This window comes from Battus philenor, unplaced genomic scaffold (assembly GCF_028537555.1).
Source record: "Battus philenor isolate CCGP_79_NKW_IND1 unplaced genomic scaffold, ilBatPhil1.0.hap1 SCAF_25, whole genome shotgun sequence".
Lineage (NCBI taxonomy): Eukaryota > Metazoa > Arthropoda > Insecta > Lepidoptera > Papilionidae > Battus > Battus philenor.
Window position 1 is genome coordinate 3,189,164 of NW_027181688.1, and position 25,890 is coordinate 3,215,053.

General features: G+C 34.8%; 2 protein-coding genes and 3 non-coding genes across 5 annotated transcripts in view; 1 reads left to right on the forward strand and 4 right to left on the reverse strand.

Moving 5' to 3' along the window:
* The window catches only part of gek (serine/threonine-protein kinase gek), a 61,836-nt gene extending 58,915 nt beyond the window's left edge, over positions 1–2,921 (reverse strand). Inside the window, exons 1-2 of the mRNA XM_068768279.1 lie at positions 2,832–2,921; positions 1,590–1,811 (exon numbers count right to left, since the gene is read on the reverse strand). Coding sequence (XP_068624380.1) covers positions 1,590–1,650 — 61 coding nt within the window. The 5' untranslated portion in view covers positions 1,651–1,811; positions 2,832–2,921. The remainder of the gene's footprint in view (positions 1–1,589; positions 1,812–2,831) is intronic.
* Positions 2,922–3,678: 757 nt separating this feature from the next.
* Positions 3,679–7,802, forward strand: lin (protein lines homolog). Its single transcript, XM_068768299.1, has 2 exons — positions 3,679–3,852; positions 4,071–7,802. The coding sequence occupies exon 2, from the start codon at positions 4,155–4,157 to the stop codon at positions 6,585–6,587; it is 2,433 nt and encodes an 810-aa protein (XP_068624400.1). The 5' UTR covers positions 3,679–3,852; positions 4,071–4,154; the 3' UTR covers positions 6,588–7,802.
* Positions 7,803–11,992: 4,190 nt separating this feature from the next.
* Positions 11,993–12,185, reverse strand: LOC137925053 (U2 spliceosomal RNA). The gene has a single exon (XR_011107636.1). It is a non-coding gene; the product is annotated as a U2 spliceosomal RNA (small nuclear RNA).
* A 3,662-nt stretch (positions 12,186–15,847) lies between these two features.
* Positions 15,848–16,040, reverse strand: LOC137925054 (U2 spliceosomal RNA). The gene has a single exon (XR_011107637.1). It is a non-coding gene; the product is annotated as a U2 spliceosomal RNA (small nuclear RNA).
* A 2,795-nt stretch (positions 16,041–18,835) lies between these two features.
* On the reverse strand, positions 18,836–19,028 carry LOC137925052 (U2 spliceosomal RNA). Its single transcript, XR_011107635.1, has one exon. It is a non-coding gene; the product is annotated as a U2 spliceosomal RNA (small nuclear RNA).
* Positions 19,029–25,890: the final 6,862 nt, after the last annotated feature.

Below are 25,890 nucleotides of genomic sequence, written 5' to 3' on the forward strand. Positions count from 1 at the left end.
TCCATCTAGTGGATAGATGCCTTATGCTGCACCTGCCAGTTCATGGCTTTATAACTTACACTACAAAAAGGTGTTGACAGACTAAATACAAGAATGGCCATCTCCATCATTGAGTTCGAAATATAAAAACAACTGTTCCAGGCTGCTGCAAGACCTAGATTAATAATGGGGCTTTATAACTGTAAATTATTTGACTTGTGTAATTGTGATTTAGTTGTGAATGCAACCTCAGCCTCTTTCCTTCTCAAGTTAGATGTTACGAATAAACTGATGGTTTGGGTGACAATGTCAATTATTTTACACATGTCAATATTAGTATCATGTCAATATCATTCTGATTTGATTTTTAATGATATCTGGTAAAACATTTATATATTATTTATGGAAGCAGTGAACATACAGAGGAGGGTTTAGTCCTCTGTTTTGTTAACTAATATTTATGAGGAAGATAAAATGTATGTGTATTCACTCCATTAGATACACAATGAAGTTTATTTTTTTTTGAAAGGATTTTAAAATATCAAAAAAGACCTTTAAAACCTTCTTGGTTGGGAAATGTTGGGGCATTCCAATTTTTAAATAAATTCTAATTTTTATTCACTGATATTTATTTACAGACAATTTTAATAAAAATCATTTATAGCTTCATTCTGCTGGTTTTAATTTATCTACTAGTTATTAAATAAGATCACATTCATTACAAGTTAAGTATATATCACATGAGTCTGTGTAAATCTGATATTGGATAACAGGGTATGTAATGGTTAACCAAATTAACAACAGTGAATAAATTTCATGGTCCCTTGAAGTTCTTTCCATTACTATGACAACAAATTCTCATCGTTTCTTCAACTTTATTATTACTATAGATAACCTTTTTATAATTACTTATTTTGTACTTAAAAATAGCAATACATACAACCTTTATAAATTTTACAATGTACCATTGATTTTTTTTAATTATTTTCTAGAGTTAATTACTGGAGCTAACAACTGTGTACAATGTTTTATAAGGGATCATTGGTTACTGATGTAAAGACTATAAAGGTGCCTATGTTTAGCTCATTTGCAGTCAATATATGATATAACGTAATAATAATAAAAAATATAAAATATAATAATAATAAAGTAAGTAAACACATTAAAAATTAGGATTACTTGCATATTAAAAATTAATTATTGTTAACTGCAAAAAAATAGGCAAAAATAACTGGCATGTTGCATTCCAATTGAAAAAAATTATTAATGTACCATATTTTATGGTGATCACATTATACAAAACTATTGGCATTAGGTATAAAAGCTTTAAAGCTTTTTGCTGGCAAATGAGCTATAAATCAACCCCTTTTAAACTTTTACACCTATAACCAATCACTCTGTATAAATATGCATGATTGTAGGGAAAATATATAAATATTTACTTATGTAAATATATACAAGTGTTATGGTTATTGTAATATTTTAAATCACCTCCTATTCACTTTAAATTCATCACTATATCAATTTAATAATTTTGATTATGTACTTCCTCTGAATAATATATACAATTGGTACAATAAATATTATAAATAAAATTTAATATGACTTACCTGGTACATTGTTGATGGGCACTAAAGCCCTATCTGACGAGGAATCCTCTTCATCAGACATCCTGGATGTTAACAGGCTTTGCTTCACACACTTAACTTTTAATAATACAATACACCGCACTTCATTACACTAGTTCAGAGAAATTCACATCAAAAAGTTAAAACTGGTGCATGGACTCTTATATTATCTGTACCAACAGTGTACTCCATTTTAAGGCTTATCTGAAAATAGAAACCTATTAGAAGTTTACATATATAGTCCTCTCTATCAACACTGATGATGGCAACATTAGAAATTAACAATTAACATGAAGTCTAATATTGCTCACTAGAAAAAACTTTGACTTAGGTAACTAAATATTGTTTCCCATCAGTTTCTTTAAACATTTAAGTCAAGGAAGAGAGATCTTCAAAATGACCTTTGAAATGCATGCTCCTAACATTTCATATGATAGCATCCAGGTGTCTTTAGAAGACAGTCTTTAAAACACAGATGATCTCAGAGTAGAAGTAAAAATTAGATAGAAAATCATCATAAGAATGATATTTAGACTCCAGGATAGGTACCTAACACAGTTCCCCAATCTTAGGAAAGAATTAAAACATCCCAAGTGGATATAATATTTGATAGTTTAAAAGTACGCACGACGGAAACCCTACGAACGGATCTTCAAAATACGCGTAGGTGTCTTCGAAATTAGAACACCCAGAAAAATTTGTAACAAATAATTCACTCATATTATTTTTACCGCAACTATATATTTTCGATCGAAGCGTAGTGAGGAAGAATTGTTAGCGTTTATTGATTATCGTATTCCTGAGAGGAAATACATACGATTTTCACCATTGTCTAACGATTGTATGACGACAATTGCTTTCTATCTATTACAAGGTTGCAGGTGTCAGTTTATGCTGGTGTACTTTCGTAATATTTAGATTTGAACTTTATCGAGTTTAGCATTACAATTATTACCAAAAAAAGAACTTTTAAAGCCGATGACATATTGATACGTTACCGTTTCATTATATTCAATATAACTTATAACATTCACTTAGGTAGTTTTGAAATATGAAACGATTTCCGACTCCCAATTTATAAGAGTATTTTTTTTACTCCGATTCCAATACAACACTAAAGATCTTAACCTAAATTTATTCTATTGATTGTTATGCAAAAACACTTGTATGACTCATCACAGTCATTTTAACTGCACTTATGAATTTGGTATTACCGATATTCACCTGATAACGACGCGGATATTAAATTAACATTACTGCAGCTATTATTTTACCATAAATAACTTATTTTCTGAACCTTGCAAAGCAGACATTTTTCTTGGGGATACTACAAGTGTTACCAGAAAGAGCATAAATGAAATCTATCAAATAGTTGATTTATTTTTTACAGATTTATATTAATGCTTCATTTTTTAAAACATTAAATTTAATCCATTTTTTCATAGAAATTCATAACACTTTTTCTATAATGGTTCAGTTTTAAAATCAATAACTTTTCTTTTTTAAGCAGTTCATAAATTTATAATAAATTATACAAAACGTTATCTGGATAGTGTCCATTATTATTGAAAATAAACAATTTTCAAATTTACTTAAATTTAGGTTTATTTACGTACGGGGAATAACAGTTTATGAAAAAATATTTTTTAATAGTTTTATTCAAATATAAGGAAATCTGCTTTCTACTCCATTTTTGGATAGTCTTTTAAAATTACTAAATTTATCTTGTGTTCTTAGACTTTCAAGTGATAGTGGACAAGTGTAGCTACTGTTCATAACACAGAAATCTTAGAGGCTACGTATCGTTGCAATTGCTAAATTCAGAAGTCACCAGACTGGCAACGACCGTACCGGATGTGAAGGTTTAAAATAAAACAACAAACGTTCTCATTTACTGAAAATTAACGACCTTGTGATTTTCGAGTATTTTAATTTTGAAAATAATAACATACAAATTCACAAAAGGTTATAAATGTAAAATTTTTTTTAAAGAATTGTTAATATTTCATAAATTCCTGAGTTAAAAGTAACTCATTCGACAGAGCGTCATTGTACGTAATGGAGTCTATTCAGTAGATGTTCTGTCTAAAACTCTGTTATTGAGTATTATGTACGTTTTCTTACAAAGTATCAATTAAAACTGTGTAAAAGTGTTTATATAAGGATTGCAGTGAATATTTAAAAGTGATTTATGGATACCACTAACGTAAAAAACTATTCAAACAACCTATGTTGTCTGTCAATGGTATGTGTGCCATCAAAATATTTTGGAAAGTTAATTGTAACTTTAACGTAAACCTAATTCTTACTATATTAATGTTTATTTCGGGACGTTAATGTAAATTATCCACGTTTTTACCTTTATTTTTCGATTCATTCTGTTTAAATCGACAAAAGCTTCGTCGTGCGCGTAACTTAGTAGCTGAGAAAAGGTCATACGCTCATTCGCCTTTTTGTTTCCAGAATAACGGCAGTGAGCATTTTATTATGCATTCGGCAACTTAAATACGAGTAATTTTGCTATTGGCTGTATCGCAACGCGCGTTAATGGTTCACCGAGGGTATTTAATACCAAAGTCAGATGAAGGAATGGCCTCAGATCAACCTGTGAAGAAAAAGCAACGGATTGACGCACCTGACATTAACGATGGTTGCGACAGATCGACGGAAGAAATACTCACGAATATCTTTGATTCGGATACACCGGCAGAAATCACAGAAGATTTCACGTCGAGAAATGGCGAGTCACCGGATAGTGGAACGGTTAGCGAAGATGCTGTGGACTGTTCGTCAATCCTGAGACTCCCGGGTGATCCTTCTATAGATATCATACCATCTGGCTCTAACACTGTACCCATTTGGTCTTCCGAAGATGATAAATTGTTAACAGAGTTAAGGATATTGCAAAATGTTCTTGTTGGACAATGTTTATGCAGGTATGATGAGAATGTATTGTCACAACTCTTCGATAAGCAGCTAAATATTGCATCATGGCCATTAACATGTTCCTTGACCTATCTGTCCACAATGCAACTAATGTTTGATATATACTTAAAGCAGAATAGCACTGGCACCATTTGTTCAAAGATCATGCAGGCATGTGACATTTTTGTACGGAATCGTCATGATTGGATTACTGAAGTTGTTGAATTAGCTGATCATAAAAGCAAATTCATTACATTTGTAGCAATTAGAGTTTTAGCTAGCTTTTTAATTGTCTCAAAAGATACTGTTGATGAGAACTGGCTTCAACAGATAGCTGAAAACATTTATTTGTTTGATAGAATTAACAGGATAACTGTACAAAAGATTAATTTTAGTTTGGATATTATAAAAAGGATAGTGGAATGGAAGGATGTTGAACAGCATCCTCTGGAGGAGAACAACTATACGGTAGCCAACAGTCATGTTCAAGATGATAATCCATTTAGAAGTACATCAAGCTTGAGTGGCAGTAGTAGTATCCAAACCCCATCAGGATCACGAACCGATAATTTGCACAATGCCTTTTCCAATTTACAAACTCATGGTGCACCATCAACATCATCAGGTGAGAAATCCACTGAAAAAACTGTTACTTTCAAATTACATGAACCAGTATTAAAATTTACAAGTAATCAGCAAGTAGAACGACCTGTCACACCAGAGCCTCCCCCTGCAAGAATAGAAAGGGTCACTGAAAACGGTTGTGTCACAGTCATACTGACAGACTCAGAATCATTTGACACATCGCATATAAAATGTCTAACAATAAAAACGTTAGAACATCATTGGCCAGTTTTAGTCAAAAATATGAAACTTTTGCTACTAAGGTACCTGAATTTAGCTAATGCTGAAAACTGTATACTAACATTCTTCTCCCTGTGGGAGAATATAATAAGTGTTAAGGCTAATCTTTCTGTAATAGATACTAAACCGTTTTATGCGGACTTACAGGGCTTTGTAGATCTGCTAAGGAATACAATGCTGCCAGGTTTGATATACTCACATTTGTTAAGTCTATTCAATGAGGTGTTATGTTATGGGTCAACTCTAGCATTGCAAGATATTCTTCCTGAAGAGATCTGCTGTTTGGCTCACTCTATTGTTAGATATGTTAAAGATTTTAGGTTATTAACTGATGTTAGAATACAAAGTAGTAGGAGCGGATTTGGTTTTTTAGGCCATGAATGCACTATTATTAGAGATTATTCATTAGGCCCTGAAACAAGTCCTATATCATCAACCATTCAATTGGTTGATCAAAGTTATGGAATTGATGATAATGAAGATTCATCAAATTTAAGGAGTGATGTTGACAAGACTACATTGCAAAGGATGTCTTTATTAGTATTGAAATCGGTTGCTGTCACTGTGAAAGAAATGAGATGTGACTCGTCTGATAGTTCCATTGATTCTTCAGATTACAATGCTATACAGGACATGCAAATTGTTGAGAGATCAATCAGAGATGTTTTAAAGAAACTTGATGTGTTCATTCGGAATAGTTTAGAGTTCCATCCGGAGACTCCCTTCACAAAGATGTTAATACACTTGTTTAGTGAACAAGATGATTATCTTATAGAGTCAATGGTCTGCACTTTAGACATAACAGTTGGTATTGTTTATAGAAATTCAATGTATCCCGATCTAATACCAATGCTGAATCCTATATCTTCATTTATAGAGTTTCTAAAAGTTGTTTCTCATGACAGTGATGTTCTTTTAGATTATTTAGTTAGCAATGAGACATGTTTCTTGCTGTATTTGCTAAGGTTTCTGAAGTACGTCCGGAGAAACTGGCCAAAATTTCTAGAAACATGCCAGCAAGCAGACTCGGGTGGAACTCGGGGTCTTGATGATACAATGCGAGTGTTAATAAGGTTGCGTTTGCAAATAAGTAGGTTAGTGTCGAAATCTCTTTTCCCTTATAATATCAGCCCTGTATTGAGATTGCTAGAGGTATGTGAAAGTCTATATGAAGGTAATGAATTTAGCTGAATTTTTTAAAGTGTAGTAAAGAAAAAATATTGCAATATCATCATTATATTTATACTTATTGTTAAATTTCGTTTTCACGATTGATGGTAAAATGATTCATATGATAACAATGCGTGTGGCTCCGATTTTGTTCCCGACTACCTATAATTAAGGCTCGAGGCGTTTGAACCCGACGTGTGTCGGCTATAAAGGTGAATGTTGCATGAATTCGCCGCCGGCGTATTAACAATTTTCGATGGTTACAGACACGAACATTTACACGATTCTCATACTAAGGTACCGCGAAAATTCTTCACCGAGCTACGTCCGGCCTTATTGTGGAGAACAATTTCACATGATAATTTGGGTGTGTAATTTTGTTACGGATTAAGTGGTGTTGTTTCTGCACGATTTATCTTGCAAATAACTTGAGAAGGGCGCGCGGGGTGCCCCTACCACGGATGCGCGGTCGCTTTCTTTCACTTAACGGTAGTAAGAGTAATCAAACGAATACTCCAATAATAACCGTGACTTTATTGTTAGATATGCCTCCTTTCACATACAGACACAACCGTCGGTTTATTTATATTCACCTCGAGACTTAAAAGCATTCTTATATTTCAATATAATTTTTTTTTACTAAAATGTCATTTCACAATTTTTAAAAATCTTTTTGTTTGACTACAGCCATAGATTAATAATAATTAATAATCTGTGGGAATATGATTTTTATATTCTTTTATTATTGTCACGTGACAGTGATGGCGAGAATGTTTTATTTTTGCCTTTCAGTGGCTACACGTATAATACTCGACAGTGAAAACGTGATTTAACAATGACGAACGGAAATATCGCGGTAGTGATGTTGACTTCTGTCAAAAACCACCTGTTACGTTCACTTTCTAAATATACCTAAAGACTGCCAATTCATTTACATTCCAAAACATAATCAAATACATCGGCGTAGCATTAACTTTAGCTATTAAAATTTAAATAATTTATATTAATGTTATTTATAACATTTCTAGATTGTATTTTGTATTTAATCGCACGAGTATCTCAAGGATGTCTTCCCGAATGTTTTTTATCTAGTAGGGTGACCTTAAATTTTGATTTTCGGTATTCCATATGAAACATAATTCAGAGATCGGTTATTTGGATGCATATTCGCCTAATATATTTTTTTATGTTTAGAAACTATGGAGTAGTTTCAAAATTAGTTTCTAATAAAAATTAACGGAATTGACTTTTCTCTTAGTCTTTTGTACCTGTATCTGTTATTCGCAAATTGCTTTTCAATTCTTTATTTCCATTGTAAAATGTTTTATGGTTAACTTGCACTTTAGGTAAATATTTATCCGAATATTCAATCTCTGCAAAATTTAAAAATTACAAATGAAAAGTAATTTAAAGCAAAAATCGCTATAATTCTTGCAATACCGTTATATTTGCAATGTAACACTGAATGTGCCTTATATAAACATAGGTGCTCACACGCCTTTATATTTCTACAAAAAAAAAAATGTTTTGCGTAAAAAAATTGTTATCAATATTTTTATAGATCGTTAAGCAATTGTGTGTAATATAATTTGATATGAAATAAATATTCAAATTAAAGAGCGTATTCTCTAAGACAGGTTTAGCGTTAATTTATTATAATTATGTGTTGGTTGTATAATATATTAATTATATTTTTATAATGCGGGTTTTTTAAATACATTTTTTTTTCATAACTAAATTATATCGAATGCCACATTGTAAATATATCGCCATCAATTAATTACCATATGATTAGTAACTGTAATCAGTATTAATATTATATCTTTATTTATATGAACATAACTGTAATATACAAGTGAACGGAGTTTTGTTGAATTTAATGAGGTACCCTGTATAAATTATCTGCGAGTTAAATTTTTGACAGCATCTGTTTTTATTTTTTGTTATTTATTTAAATTGCTTTGGTAAAGTGTTGGATTTGTTATTATAAGATATATCCTTTTTATAGACCTATCTTAACTTATAGTGAAAAAAGTGCTTTCGCTCATATTATAGTGCTTAAGAAACTGCTGTACCTTCTTAGTGAAGCAAAGCGGGTTGACGGCATGTAACTACAGATACATCCCCCGTCTCTCCGTGCGAATACCTAAGGCGCGGTACAGCGGTGTCGGTAGCACTATAGATTTGATAACCTCACACGCTACATACTGTACGTATTATACTTTATGATTTATTTATTACTATTGCCGGGTACCTTTTTGAATTTTACAATTATAATGTTTTTTATTTTACAATGAACTTAGCTTTAAGTTAGCAACAGACTGTTATTGTAGGTGTATATGTCCATATTGTTTCATCTGTTTTTAGATTGTAAGACGTTTATTGTCATCCCGTGTGGAAAGGCTGAATCTCAAAGTTCAAAAAGAAATTAGAATGTGTTCGTGTAACGTCAGCCACTTATCTGTGTGAAGTTTTTCTTTGAAACATTGCCTATACCGACGAGTATATACGTCGGTAAACAGCTATAAATGTTCCGTCTACTATGTATTAAATTTCATGTGAACATAGAAAATATAGTTTTATGTATGTATGGCAAAAATTAAAAAAAATCATTTTCGCTATGCCTTCATTCGTCGGACAGAAATAAAATCGGAAAATTCACAAACAATAAGGTACAGATGCATCTTCATGTGTGCATGGTTCTTATATTAATTATATTTATCTATTTATTTATTTACTTGATCAATATCATGTCATCATGGCTATCTTGACTACATCGGTACACCTAATGGGCGGCTTACCCACACCGCGTCTGCTGACTCGTGGTCACCACTCGAAAACCTTCAGGACCCAATGGGAGTCTGTTGCACTAGCATGTGCTCCGACAACTTCCACTTCACAAATGAACGGAGGCGGATTTACATCAAACTGGATGTCTTTTAAGGTATATCTACCAGTTAACACATTGCAAAAGTATAATTCAATACATATAAAATACTATATATGTCATATCTATATAATAAATGCTATACCTAGGTACTTTTTATTATTTATTTTGTGAGTATTTTAGTTTTCAAATATTGTATTTCCATAATTATTTCTAACATCTCCCTTGCAACTGTGTTTTAAGGAAAAATCAAAGTAAATTATTTTGACATTTTAAAAAAAATCTAATTTTTTTTTTGTAAAAAAAATTGTATGTCTTCCGGATTTTATTATAACGGATAAAACTATAAAGACAATAATATATGACCTATAAGTATTTCGTATATATTGGTATCTGTTTTTAACAGTATGCGCAAACGGCACTATGGTGCAATAAAATGCTAGCGGAACCCGGGGCCAAGTCAGGCAAATAAGTGCATCCAGATAAAAGGCAGCTTTCCCTACGCACGCAGCGACAGCCACATTGTTCCCTTAAAATATAGTCTGTCACAGATGTTAAACTTTAAAACACCCCGCGTATTACTGTGTGTTTTCACAAAAAACCTTCACAATATCTATAACACATATTTAAATACACACATATATATCTACGTAACGATGTATAACTAAGTTTTAGAATGTTATTAAGCAATTAAAAAAATAGCCGCATGTAAAGTCATCTTTACATTTCTCATCTTTCATTTCATTTGTCATCTTTGTATTTACATACTGAAAAAAAACGCTGTTACAACTCTGTCCCACGAATAAGGTGTAGAATGAATTGATATTTAAAAATATATATTCGTATATATGTACTATATTTAACCGTCTGGCAAGAGTACAAATACATATAATGAAATGTGTTTGAATGTTTTTAGTTTATAATCAAAATAAAATAAAAAAAAACTCCACAGTAATGTACACTTGGATTAATCTAAGCAATTTGTAAGTGTTAGCGATGTTATTATAACAGACAGCAATATATTTTTGTAAATGATGACAATATTTGGTTTTATTTCTATTATTAATTATTATTTCAGTTGGTTACGTCATAACTCGATGGTCGCTTTGACAGAGGGGCCGAAGACAACAGATTTAAATCTTTATATTATTCCTAATGCTGCAGTATTTCATAAAAAAAGATAACACAAAATATTTTTTTTACAAAGTTTACAGTACAAAGTCTGCATGGACAGATAGTAAACAATAATTAGTTTAAATATGTAATGTTACTGTATTATCAAAAAAATATTATATCTGAAACTATTTTTAGACAGAATCTACTATAAAATATTTGACAGCAAATGATATATAAAGGAATATACGTGTCTATTCCTATCACTTAGTATAATAGTTTAAACATGAACCGAAGATTAATAATTTTAACCCTTTCACCGCAATCCGTTCCGCCTAAGTGACGCTACTGACGCGCATGTGCACCGCGAAGTGTGCACATTGAATGGCGGTAAGCTGATGTTCGAATTTTTTCATTTGTCCTACATATTTAAAGATTTTACTGGTATATTATTTAAAAATAGAAGTTAGGATAATTCTTAGTAATTTATTTGGCCGTGATAAATCTTAAAACATGGATCTATACATAAGCACACATTACAAAGTTGACGCCGGCTAACTCCGGCACTGGTAACGAAAGGTTCAACTAATAATGACGTAAATAAAACCTATTAGTTATTCAATTTATAAATCTGTAACAATTTTAAATATTATTACTAGCTTTTAAACGACAATGTCGCGGTTCACCAATCGTATATATTACCTAAAATTGTAATAGATGTTTGCCTGCATTTTAATTGTTTAGTAAAGAATGCTATTTCCCCATAGTATTTATATTGTATTCTATTTTCCCATAGTAAAGTATCAACAAAAAAACGTTCACTGCGAAGTTTATAGGCTCTTCTTTATGTGATAAGAAAGTGCATACGACAAGAATGTGCACGAGTTCCTCCTTTAGATTTCATGTTAAAAATCTCGGTGAGCCGAGTGGCCTGTAAGGAAATACTTTGGTTTTAATTTATTATTCAACGTGTGAACATTAGTAAATATCTTGTAAGTTTATTAACTACTTGATACTATTAACTTAATGCTACTACTTAGTTAATAATAGCTTTTAGCAGCGAGTCCTCTCCACATTGTGCGGTCATGTATGTATGTACCGTTATCTTCCCTTTTCGTTGTCATGTATTCGATTGTAAAAGCGTATTATCGGTTTTAAAAGCTACGTAGTAATTATTACTACAGGGTAAAATAAAAACTGGATCAATGTTACCCACTAAAAGCCGAATCCCCTTTGGTGATACTAATATTCTTATATGGATCCAATAGTATGTGTGACTATATTTATTATTCTCTCTTCTGGACATAAATCTACCTACGTATATTTCGGTTTTGGACTAGCTGAAAGCGGTCTAAATCCTTAATTCAGTCCAATACTTTACTGATGGCTGCGATAGCAATCCACCAATCAGAGAAGTGTCAATTTTAATATATGGGCCGATCCCGGCGGCACTGCAATGCCGGGCCGACCCGTGACGGGAGTGGAGCGAGCCCCGAACATCCCGTCGTTTTACAAAAATCAGTTTAATATACTGGTCCCGCAGTGCGGGAACTTTCAGATATTAAGCTGAAAAGAACAGATACTACACTTTGATCTTAGCCAAAAGGCCGAGAAGCGATGATGAAACGCGCCGGCGCTGCGGTGGTCTTGAATTTTGGGAAAATCTCAACATCGCGATGCAGCTCGTACAAGGGTACGCTCAGGAAAGTGTTCATCGCCATCTACCGTCACAATTGAGTCCTAACATATACATGATTGCGAACGGCGCCATCTATTATTATATCTTTTTATTACTTCGGTACGAAATACACTCGCAGACTTGTAAACTGCATCAACGCTCAAGACGCCTTTGAAATCCAAGCACTCAAACTTTTTAAATAAATTTTCAATCAAAACCTTAAAAACATACACGGTTTGGTCGTTAGGTTCGTAACGGCGTAGTGTCATATCTTCTAGCGTATGTTTGTACACAAAAAAGACAATCTAAATTTTGATTACAATCGATAAATAATTAAAACTTGTTACTTTATTGATAAATTTATTTATACATTAAAAAAAGTTGAGGCGCAGTTCTTTTCTTTTGGTGGTTAAAGATAAAGAAGGTGCACTGCCTCCACATGCCCTTATTAAAGATTCTAATCGGCTCCGCATAGATCTGTATAGTAAAAAAGTTTAATATGTTCCCTTTGGGTCTACGGCTATGGGAGTTGGACTGAAAGCTTTTGAAAACAGTTTAAACCATCTTTGATTAATACACAAATATGAGTTACACAAGTAGACGCGACGGAAACGACCGGCGACACAGTCCTTCCGCCGTTCACACGTCGCTAAGTATGCTGACTTCATAAAGTTCATGTGTCCTGCTTCCGCCTGACCGGTCCTGAAGGATCGTGCGGTTGCTTACCACCACCATCAGGGGAGTACCGACCTGCGGTGTAAAATCAGACCTGCCCTTCTGCCCACTACCCTTTACATAGAAATTTATTTTTCTTCTGTTGCGAAGTTCGCTCTATTCTTTTACCTTCCTCACCTAAGGCAGGCTAGAAGACTTGAAACGGTACATTACGCGTCGCTAAGTATGCTGACTCTAATAAAAATTGTGTGTCCCTAGAGATTTGATGCGTGTTACTACTATCTAATAAATTGATTAAATTTAGCGGAAATTTCTTTCGTTCTTGTAAAATCGTTGTTTTTAGTGCTGCCACTATTATGGGCAGGATTTCTAGCATAAACGACTTTTTAATCGGTCCCAAACATGCTCAATGGTATTAAGAACCGGGCTGTGTGCCGCCCAATTAGTGGTATGTATCCTATCTTCTTTGTAATATTGTCCATCTTGTGCCGCAGCGAAAAGACGGGCATTATCTTGCATTATAGTAAAATTTTCGCTTGGTAACCCAATGTAAGGTACCACGTGAGCTTCTAAAACCTCTTTCGCATTACTTTCTGCCTTCGAACTATGTAAATGAAGACAAATTTTGTTCACCTGATTAAAAAAATTCCATCCCAAGTCATACATGTATCGCCCCCAAAACGAACACGGTCTTCAATGTAATTCTGCGACCGTCTATACCAAGGGTGACCAAACTGAGGCTCGCTGCCACCTACGGTTCTTTGAACGATTATTTTTTGCTCCAATTGATTGTCGAATTATTTCAATATTTAAATTTTTATAACCTATGTCAGGAAAATCGAAACAAATTACTGGTGTGAATAATTGTTATTATTATTTCACCATAAAATTAGCGAAATTCAAACACCGATCATAATTAACTAACCATCATCTTAAGTGTTATCAGGAGAGCTGTCATATAAGTTTGCCATTATATCCAACTTCTATACTCATATTTTGTTCTTTTGTCATATAATTTCAATAAATATATTTTTGTAAAACAAAATCGTTTGCGTGTTTTAAATGCGTATTAAATTGCTGCTCGCGACATATTTCAAATTTCGAACAATGCCTCGAATTATCAAGGAGCTTGGCTACCCCTAGTACATACTATTTAAACACGTCCTATACTTATCGGCGAACAATATGGAGACCCATTGCTTTTCAGTCTAATTAAGACGCCCACGCGCAAATCTTACATGAGCTGGTCTGAGCCATAGACAGTTTTGGAACCTTTGCTGATCATAAAGGGGTGTTGTTACTTCCTTTAGGCTACTTCTAATTGTTCGTGCACTCACATTACTTCACGCGCTTCATTAAGATCATTTATGACGTATACTGACGTAGGGAAAAAAATTATTAGAGCGGTTACGATGCACAAAAACAATGAAACGTCACTATGGATAAGGTATACTCTAGAAACTGGTTTCAATTTAAATGTCAAGCATTCGATTGTTGATCTAAGCTTTCTTGCACTAATACCACTAATAGAGCAATATATTCGGACAAATTATCCACATTTATACCTACATAACATTCGTTGAATTTTAAAAGACTAGTAATCAATATTAATGACAGCAATAATTTAAATCGCAAACAAAAAAGCGAAGAAAGTCGAATTTGAGACAATGCTTAAATTTTATATTACTGACTACAAGTTTAGCTTTTACGCAGTAGTTGTGTAGTGTTTATACAATTTTACAGCAAAATCATGGCTTTTCTATGCCGAATGTTTTCTTCGTGTCTTTTCAACAAACTGTGTTCATCATTCTTCGTGTCATCTAATCCGTCTTTTGTAAAACGATAAGTCAAAAAAATAAAAAGTTCTTTTATAACAACTACAACGTACGCGGAACGACTCGAGAACCAAACGCTCTTGTCATGTCAATATCTTCTTTCTCCTTGTCATATTATTCCCTAACAGGCATGTAATATTACTAAGGGATAAATAAAAAAGTTCAATATTGTTGTTACCACTAAGCTGAATCCCTTTAGTTTTATAAAATCTTCTTTCATAATAGAATTGTATGAGATACGAGAGCTCGGCACAGGGTCGACATACCATAGGACTGCTTTCGAAACTCACCGACATAAACAAACTGCGAAAACTCTTCAAGACATCTTCCCATCTCACACAACTACTAAGCGGGCACGGGTACTGCAAGCAGTACCTGCACCGTTTAAAAATAATCGATAATGAGACTTGCTCATGTGACGACTCCACAGTACAGACTTTTTATCACTTACTCAGACACTGCTCCCGATTCGAATCCAAAGGACGTAACCACGTGACCTTATGTGAAAACCTTAATACACCTCCGTTCAACTTACCAGACCTTCTCACGAAAAAATCTACAGCAGAATCTTTTGATGAGTTTGCCCGGCACGATGTCCTTAGTCTCAAGGCATTTAACGGTCTGTAGCGCTTGGGCAGCGACTTGAAATAAAATAATATACCAACTAATATTATTATTGAGTAAAACTTTCAAATTGTATTGTTAATGTGTATAAATATTAGCTGTATTTACACTTACCCCATAAGAGAAAATTGTGTAAGAAAATTTGTAAACAATTAGAAAACGCTGTCGTGCCGCGCAGCTGGGAGAAGAAAGATCCGTATCAAATAGCGGCAACCCTCTCCCAACTCTGCGATTAGTAAAAGCGAAAAAAAATATTGTGAAAAAACATTAACGATACAAATAGAATTAATAAAAAAAAATACAATTGTATGGTGTGATTGTCATAATTCTTATCTCTGATGAATATTAATTTACCCATGTATATATTTATTTCGGTTTTGGACTAGGTGGAAGCGGTCTAAATTCTTAATTCAGTCCAATACTTTACTGATGACCCCGCAATAGCAATCCGTTGAGATGTGTCAATATTAATAAGTGGGCCGTTCCCGGCGGCACTGCAATGTCGGGCCGACCCGTGACGGGAGTGGAGCGAGCCCCGAACATCCCGTCGTTTTACAAAAATCAGTTTAATATACTGGTCCCGCAGTGCGGGAACTTTCAGATATTAAGCTGAAAAGAACAGATACTACACTTTGATCTTAGCCAAAAGGCCGAGAAGCGATGACGAAACGCGCCGGCACTGCGGTGGTGGTTCATTTTGGGAAAATCTCAACATCGCGATGCAGCTCGTACAAGGTTAAAATCAAGAAAGTGTTTAACGCCATCTGCCGACTTAATTTGGTCATAACGTGTACATGATTGTGAACAGCGCCATCTATTATTCCTTTTTATTACTTCGGTACGAAATACCCTAACGCATTCGTAAACTGCTTCAATGCTTAAGACGTCTTAGAAAACCAAGTAACCAAACTTTTTATAAAAATTGAAACTTGAAAAGCTTGAAATCATGAAATAGTTTGGTTCGTTAACTACATAACGCAGTGTCATATCCTATAGTGTGACCATTAGATTTAAAAACGATAAGGCTAAAACGATGAGGCGCTAGCTATTATATATTAAAAAGTTGAGGCACAGTTATTTTCTCATTATGTTTAGAGATATAAAAGGTGTATTGTAGCCCCACCCTCTTATTATAGATTGGCTATATTTGACGGGTATGACGGGTGTGCGGAGGCCGACTCGAAGTAAGTTTTTGAGCAAGCCAGAAAGAAATCTTGGACGGTGAGGAGTTTGAGGTCGCTATGGAAGTCAACGTTGCTATCCGGGTTAAGCAGTTTTGGAGCGTCTATAGAGTATTAATGTTGGTGGGTGTGGCGTGCGCGAATACAACGCTCGCCTAAGAAAAAACTGGTCTTACGCAAGCCTTGTACAAGTGCAGCTTGTGCCTAAGGGACATTTTGTTTGAAAAACAAATGATAGGGTAAAGCCTACTGAGGATGCGAGAGGCTTTTTATAAACTTGGCGAAAATATTTTTTAAATGATAGTTCGCAGTCGAAGGTGACCTCGAAGTATTTGACCGAATCCTTCCAAGGGATAGGCCGGTCGAAGAGTGTGGGGGTGCCCCAGTCGGCGAGACGCTTGCGCTTACGTACCCGAGGGGTCGAAAATCGACGCAAAAATATAATAGCGTGGCTTATGTCAGGATTAACGTCTATTCTCCATTTCCTAAACCACTTACCTAGGCGGATGGCCGCGGCTTGGAAATGACGTGAAATTAATGCGCGTTCTGTACTGGTGGTGTAGAGTGCGGTGTCGTCCGCGAAGAGCGCAAGTTGCACCTTGCTATCTTTCGGTATAACGCTGGTGAATAGCGAAAAGAGTAGCGGAGAGAGGATCCTTGAGGGACGCCTGCTCGAATGGGACGGGGAGTAGAGAGGACGCCTTCCCCTCGATAGCGAAAAGTGCGGTTCGACAAGAAGGCTCGTATGATCTTAACCAGTATCCGGCAAGACTATGTCGAAGGCCTTGGCGATGTCGAACAAGATAGCGCCTGTGTCTCTAGGCTTCCTTCGTGCAAAGCCGTTGAGAATGGATTCCGTGAAACTGTGTGCTTGATGGACGCACGAGTGGTGGTTCCGGAATCCGAACTATTCGTCCGGGATGAGCTTTTGCTTATGAGCGACGTCTTTAAGCCGTTTGAGAAGCACGCGTTTGTATAGCTTCACCAAGGTGTTCAGGTGGCTAATAGGGCGACAAGATGACGGGCGATTCCTTGGTTTGCCAGGCCTCGGAATCCCTACCACCATCGCTTCCTTCCAGATATCTGGAAAAGAGCAGCTGGCGATAAGGGAGTTGAAGATGGAGACCAGTAGGAGAAAAAGGTGAGGAGGGAGGAGTTTTAGGACTCTATTGGATATGCCATCAGTTCCCGGGGTTGATTTATTTTTAAGAACTTTTATAAGGTCTACGAACTCTTCAAAGGAGACAGGAGGGAGTTCCGATCCGCTCGGCGGGAGCGCCGATTTGATCCGAACCTCAATTTCGACCGTACGCAATGGATAGAGTTCACTGTCAAAGATGAGTCTGTGCATTGTTGCTCTAAGCTGTCGGCCAGGCATTCAACCTTGTCGACGTCCTCGAATGCTAAGGAGTCGGATTATCTAATGAGGGGTGCTACAGACACGTTAAATGTCCTGAGGATTAAAACAAATTTTTTTCTTGAGGAAATCTGGTATTTTTTAGGTTTACGCAGTGTCACGTGGTTGTCTTTTGGATTCGAATCGGGAACAGTGGCCGAGTAAGTAATAAAAAATCTCTCCTATAGAGCTGTTACATGGGCAGGCGTTGTTGATTATTTTATAATGCTCCCCGCTTAGTAGTTACATGAGTTAAAAAAATGTTTCGATGAGTTTGTGTAGTTTATTTGAAGGATTACTACGGTGTAGCGATCCGGAGCAGAAATCAATTTTGCCAAATGCGATTGTCCCGACGAAATATAAACAAAATGCGTCCCGCACATATTTTTAAGTTCAGTATGAATGAGAAATATCTGTTTTCGGACGTAGAAAGATCAATTAAACATCAACTTTAAGTATTTTCATAAAGATACTGTTAACATTTTTGCGGGTCTATTAATATATTTCATCAAAATCAGAAACTTTTCTTGCAACTGCAACTTTTCGTACGCGGACTCGAAACCTAACGCCCATGTCATGTCAACACCTTTCTCCTTGTCATAATATTCCCCCCTTACAGGTATGTAATATTACTAAGGGATAAATAAAAAGGGTTAATATAGTTATTACCACTAAGCTGAATCTCTTTACAAAATGATCTTTCATAATACAATTTGTATGGTGTTATGCGATTGTCATAATTCTTATCTCTGATGAACATTAATCTACCCCTGTATTTATCGGTATTGGACTAGGTGGAAACAGTCTAAATCCTTAGTTCAGACCGATACTTTACTGATGGCTGCGATAGCAATCCATCAATAGAAGATGTGTCATTATTGATATGTGGGCCGATCCCGGCGGCACTGCAATGCCGGGCCGACCCGTGACGGGAGTGGAGCGAGCCCCGAACATCCCGTCGTTTTACAAAAATCAGTTTAATATACTGGTCCCGCAGTGCGGGAACTTTCAGATATTAAGCTGAAAAGAACAGATACTACACTTTGATCTTAGCCAAAAGGCCGAGAAGCGATAACGAAACGCGCCGGCGCTGCGGTAGTCATGCATTTTGGGAAAATCTCAACATCGCGATGCAGCTCGTACTAGGCTTCGCTCAAGCAAGTTTTCAACGCCATCTACCGATTTAATTTGGTCCCAACATATACATGATTGCGAATAGCGCCATCTATTATGTGAATTACACATCTTTTATTACTTAAATATTTATTAAATACTTTGGTCTCTTATTTAAAAATACGTCTATATAAAAATATATTTGTGTATAACATTATCTGGTGTTTTATATGAGGCCAAGTTAACACAAATAACAATGTGTAATATTGTAGTAGCTGAACAATATTACAATCAAAAAACAACTAAGCTTGTTTCTATATAACCAACGGTAATTTCGATTCGCCCTTTTCACTCCAACCAGTACACCTTTGTCACTCTTCCGTTCGTCGCTTAACTTCAATGTAACATTTGTGCTGAAGCCGTGACAAAATTCTTTGAACGTGATAAACTACTTAGCACTTTGAATGGTATTGGCCCAAAATTATCCTTAATTTTCAATAAATTTATTGAGATTCTTATATTCCCACATTTAATGAAATTAAGTAAATTATTGCCTTTCTTCATAGGTTGCTTTAGACTATAACTATTATAAATAGTATGATTTTTGAAAAAAAAATATTTTTGAAATGTCAGAATTTGTTTGCAGAAAAAAAATCATGCAAGATGAACCATATGGTTTCTCCAAAGGCAAATTAAAAACTGAAGCTGATGCACCATGCATGGAAAAGTCGCAGAATGCAATTGGGGTGTTTTAATTGTGTAGACCATCAGACATTAAGAAACTTAATCACTGTGATTTACTTCCTTCTTACTGTTAAAGAGTCCAGACTTGATGTAAATAATTCTAAGTCTACTCATTCTAACCTAAACATGGGTATACCCCAAGGTTTCAGTCTTGGCCGCTTTTTATTATATGTATATATATGTGTGTATATATGTTTGCATGTATTTACGACTAGTATTGCTATTTCACGTATTGTTCATTGGTTTGAAAATAATAATTTAGACATAAATGTTTAGAAAACTCAAAATTGTAAATCGCTTGTTAATAATGTGGTGTCAGTATTGAATAATTCAATAATTTTCTAACGCATAACTTTAGATCTACAGTGTCGACCTATTTCATACACTCTCAGGAACCCTTTAATTGTGGGGCAGTGTCGCCGAAATGAACTCTATGTTCATCTTACATAAAGCTATTTATAGCTTAACTAAATTTGCCCTGTGCACGTGCAGCTGCGCAGCACGCTTGCAGGTATGAAAAAAACTATAGAAAAAAAGCCAAGTATCTCAATTTAAGTCACCAATCTCGGCAGCTGTTTATACAGAAATGTTTACAATCCATCTGTTAGAACTTTTTGTTAAATTATTAATTCTCATTTGTATCGCTAGAGTGTTTTGTTCACAGTGTATTTTTTCGCATTTACTGAGCGCAGACAGGGAGAGGAATTGCCGCTATTTGATACGCATCTTTATCCTTCCAGCTACAAGTCACTCAACAGCCTTTTATTGTATATAATTTTTCTTTTAGGAAAAAGAATCAGTTAACATATAATACAGTAAACATATATTTATTTCTTTTATTTTATTTGAAGTCACTGTCAAAGTGCCACAGACGCGTTAAATGCTTTCATGTGTAAAACAATGTGCCGGGTATACTCATCAAAAGATTCTACAGTAGATTCATTCTTGAGAAAGTCCGATATTTTTTAAGGTTTTCAGAATGCGTCACGTAGTTACGTCTTTTGGATTCGAATCGGAACAGGGCCGAGTAAGTAATAAAAAATCTCTATATACTATAGAGCTGTCAAATAGACTGGCGTTCATTATTTCAAAACGGAGCAGGAACTGCTTGCAGTACCCGTTCCCGCTTAGTAGTTACATGAGATGAAAATATGTCTCGATGAGTTTGTGCTGTTTGTTTTATGTTGGAAGAAGTCCGAATGTAGCGATCCAGAGCAGAAATCTAATTTTGCCAAATGCGATTGTCCCGACGAAACATAAACAAAGCGCGTCCGCATATATTTTTAAAATCAGTATGAATGAATAATATCTGTGTTTGGGTGCTTCTCGGATGTAAAAATGTCAATTACAATCGATTTTAATAGTTTTTTTCATTATAGTACTGCTGACATTTTTACGCATCTTTTGATATAGAATTCATTAAAATCGGAAAACTTTTCTCGTAACTGCAACTTTTCGTACGCAGAGCGACTCGAAAGCGCGATGTTTGGTCTAGGCTTTGTCGCGCAACTCCACATAAATAAAAATTTGGTACCCAAGTTCTGTACGTGTTAATAATAATGTATTTCAAAAATTAAGACGTCTATATACCTGACATCTATAGCGTAGCTATCACCTATATTAAAAAATAATCTCTAATAATGAATATTAATTAAAAAAATACAGACAACTTCTAATAAAAGTAGAAGGAACAAACGGTTTTTAGCACATAGTCTAATCAAAAAAAACAATTAATAATTTAATTTAAATTACAAATAAAACGTTTGGTTTGAACACACTTGTTTGATATCTACCTTTTAGATATATTCGATGATCAAGCTAATACGCAATAAAACGAATGACATTACGCAGTATTTTTTAAAAAATTCAATAAAGAAATATTCAACTTTCAGTTACGCCAGTTTTTCCTAACAAGATTTATACACCGCACGTCAAAACGTTTCAGTTTAAATTTACAACGTAACAGTCGTCTCCTATATATCTGATAGTGACACAAAGCTTGTGGTGGAACAGGATCTCGGGAAGTTGAATTGTTTAAAGCAGACGTTGGCGTGATCGGGTAGCAAGAAGGAACAGTGAACATTATTTGAGTAAGTAATTTAGTTAACTTAATGTCCCATACATTGAAAAAGGTTGCGAGGAAGCGAGGTTGAAACAATAGACTATTAATCATTCGTATATTAATTAAAAAGTCGTTTAGTAATTAAAAATAACAAAATGCGCCTTCATATTTTTACTATTATACATTCTTGACATTCTACCATTGACATCTGTCATAGAAGAACTTAAAAATAAAAATAAAACAAAGGTAATTTAACATTCAGCCTCTTGAGGGATATATAAACCGCGACAAATTCTTAATAACTGACTTGCACATAAATCGTATGAGTACGGAACGCCTGACCGACTCGTATACATAAGACGAAACCGAAATGCTCCAAGGATCGGTTCTAGGATACACGCTCATCTCCACCAATGACGTATCTTTTTATATAACACATACTGAACCATTTTAGGATTCTGAACGCGACGGGTAAAAAATAATTTGATGCCCATTCAAGCGTATTGAAATATACTTCAAATTGTAAAAAAGGCAATAAATCATAATAAGGAACTGTGTTAAAAATTAATTTATATTAAAAATATGCAGTAGTTATTTACTTACAAGTGATGTAACATATGAAGAAAAAATATTCTTATTAAAATTTATTTAACTCGTTATTTAAAATTTGGCGCCAAAGCTATCCGCTTTTTCTTGCCATCTGAACATATATCTCAAAGGGGTCATGTATGTCATATTGAATTAGATTAGTAGGCCTGCGAGCTCTTAAGTCAATACACGAACGTTCCATGAAGTCACCTAGCACACGGATTCCTGACGCTCGATACCCGTTTGGCATGCCAACTAAAAGACGCCAGATAGGGCTGTACCTTGACTCGGTGGGTTGGCTAACATTACTAGCAATTCGTAAAGCGTTAGCGCTGGGTGAAGTAGTCGAAACTCCAGTAACAGCAAGTTTCTTTTAGTGGGTGTTGCGTTCTTGTACGTATTTTTCACGTTCAAGATGGCTGACGTCTTTTTCGGCCGAAATAGCGCAGTCTTTATTAGTTGTGGATTTGTTTGGCTTGTACTATTGTGGTTGCTTTGTCCGGAAGCATACTCTGTTCAGTTTATTGAATTGTTGTCATCCAAAATTTCTATTATCGGTCTACCCACAAAGCCAGGAGAGGAGATCTTGTTAACATCATCGGATCGGAATACTGGCCACTTCCAACCGGTGATATTGGAAATATATGGAGTCTAGCAGTGAAGATCCTGCAGCTGAGACTCTAAGCTATGATGGACTATATAACGGGAAATAAAACACATATACACATATCACCAATTTTATATTATCATAATTTACAACATACAAGAAACATACAGCGTTGTACACAATTCAGTTACATACATAGCACATATAAACTAGTTATTGCTTTAGAAACGTACTTCTCACACATACATACTTAGCATTAGTCGCAAAATAGTAATAATTGTTACTAATTATCCGGGTCTTTCCCGTAACTCGTTACTTGAACAATCAAAACCTGCCTTAAATTACACTTACCTCCATTTTAATCTGACTCGAGCTAAAAGTGTATAACTTTGTACATCATTTCAAAAACGAAAAAAATCAATGCTGCCATGTTAAGCGACTAGAACAATAATTGTTATTATTTTAAATCAGTCAGGCTTGCTTTCTTATGTCGAAGTGACTCTGTTAATTACAAATCCACTATTATAGGATTATGGTAGCGTGGTGTTATTTAGGCTACTAGGTGTGAATTTAAATATTTTTTTCTATAGTTCAAGAAATGAATATCGATGTCGCTAAGGGCATTAAGAAAGGCAGCTTCGTACCCGACTCGGGCCCATGTTGGGCGCCAGTTATAGTCTCTCACGGTTGTAGTAAAGAAATAAAACATCTAGACGTTAAAGGAAATAAGAGTGCATAAAAAGATTTTCTCTATACGTGGCAGTTAAAATAAAGTGACGTGTCAGGATGGGAAACGAATTAAAATGTATCTTTTACAAAAGAGATGTGTTTAGTGACGACTCAAAAGTTTAAAATAGTCGGCGCCTTGAATAAACACCAGATAAATACTATTTTGCACGCGGAATTTCGCTATGCGTCATAACTTCGCGAATGCCCTTAGAGTTCACACCGCAAACTATTCTTCATTTCTACACCCGTTAAAATGTCGACTATCGTCAGTGAACGTGCGGTGAAGAAACACCAGCTATCGGAGTGCTAGCCTATATCTGATCTAACCACCTGCAAGCTGCAATAAAGGGAGCTACGTATAATAGAACCCAAAAAACTTTTTTTGTCTTAATTAACTTTCCTATCCATTTTAAATGTCGCGCCTTCAGTCCTGACTGACTAGTTTCGAATTCGTTCTTTGGATCTTATGTTGCGATCTCCTTTGTACTGGATATTTCGACGATCGTCACAATAACATAATGCGGTATGCGGGGATTAACCGTGGGAGACCACAATTATAAATAATGGCTGAAAAAATGAACACATTGCATTGACAAAAGGTATGGAATTTCCTGTCACCTAGATATGGCATGGACACTTTAATATACGAGAAAGCAAGCCCGAATAAATGTTTTTGTCGCAGTCATTGTAGCCTATATATGCTTATAATAAATGTGCATATCAAAATGTATCCACACGCAAAACATCAAACTGTACACGTTTGTTAATACAAAATGGCGTCAGTGAAACATCAAACATAAAATAAACTTAAATTACATATAAAACTGCATGTTATTATCATGTCAAAAAATAATAAAATCGTAATTAAAATTCGTCGATTCTAAAAGCCTCTTATTGCCTGGTGATTGTTGAAAGATGTAAAAGCATTTGCTGACAATTAATGCATGTCTCACCCTATCCAAAAATAAATTATAATAAAGTAAAAAAGAAATCATTTCAAAATTGGGATTACTACATATTAAAATTATTTACTATTTGTTTCTTAATACTATGTACTATCAGAAGTTATTGGCGTGTCGCATTTCAATAGAAAAAATCATTAATGTAACATACTTTAGTGGTCAATTAATACAGGGGATTGAAAATAGGTGTGAAAGCTGTTACACCAATAACCAATCACCCTGTTTACAAAAAAGCATCCACGTTCCAGACTTCCACCACTATACTGTTAGGTTACACAATAGCGTTAACAAAATACATCAGAGTTTTAGATACAAAATTGCATATAATTATCACAACAAAAATATTTCAAATTATTAAGAGGTATATTATAAAAGCCTTATACATTTTAAGATACCATACATGAACAAATGTACATAAGTGCGATAAACAAATCTACTAACATAGACAATTATTCTAATACATAAAAATACAATGGATTATTGTCATAAAAATAGATATAGTGTTGCCTAAATGATATTTACATATTAATTCTTTGGATGATTAAAATAATTGACGCAATTTAAAATATTACGGTTTAGAATTGTCTTTTAAAGACAACTCCAATTCAACATTACATATAACTGGTACATATATTGTGCACATATATTACATACAAAAAGTTTTATTAAAGTGCTACCGCAACCTCTATGCCGCGCCTTAGGTATATGCGCGGTGAGACGAGGGACAGTATCGGCCGTTCCGTTCCGTTCGTTAACGCTCGCGTCGGCGGCTCTGGTGGAAGTTTTTTCGGCCCCCGCCTCGCGGCGATTTCCTAAGACGCGGTACAGCAGTTTCGGTAACACTAATTAGATTGATGATCAGGTGACAGATATATACGTATATTCGTGTCTCGTATATGTCTTAGTTTCGGGTTCAACAAATTGGGTTAAGAATAAGAATTCTTTTTAAGTTACCCATAACTTAAAAAGTTATAAATCATGTATAGTAATGTATATATTATACACAGGATGATTGGTTATAGGTGTTAAAGCTTTGAGAGGTTAATGTATAGTTCATTCGCTGTCGATCGGTGTATGCTGCTACACCCTGTCCATTTAATCTTCAATCTAAAAACTTGTGTTACTTCATT

Bases quoted from the DNA above. Each gene is read 5' to 3' on its own strand.
- lin (XM_068768299.1), top strand. From the start codon at position 4,155: ATGGTTCACCGAGGGTATTTAATACCAAAGTCAGATGAAGGAATGGCC.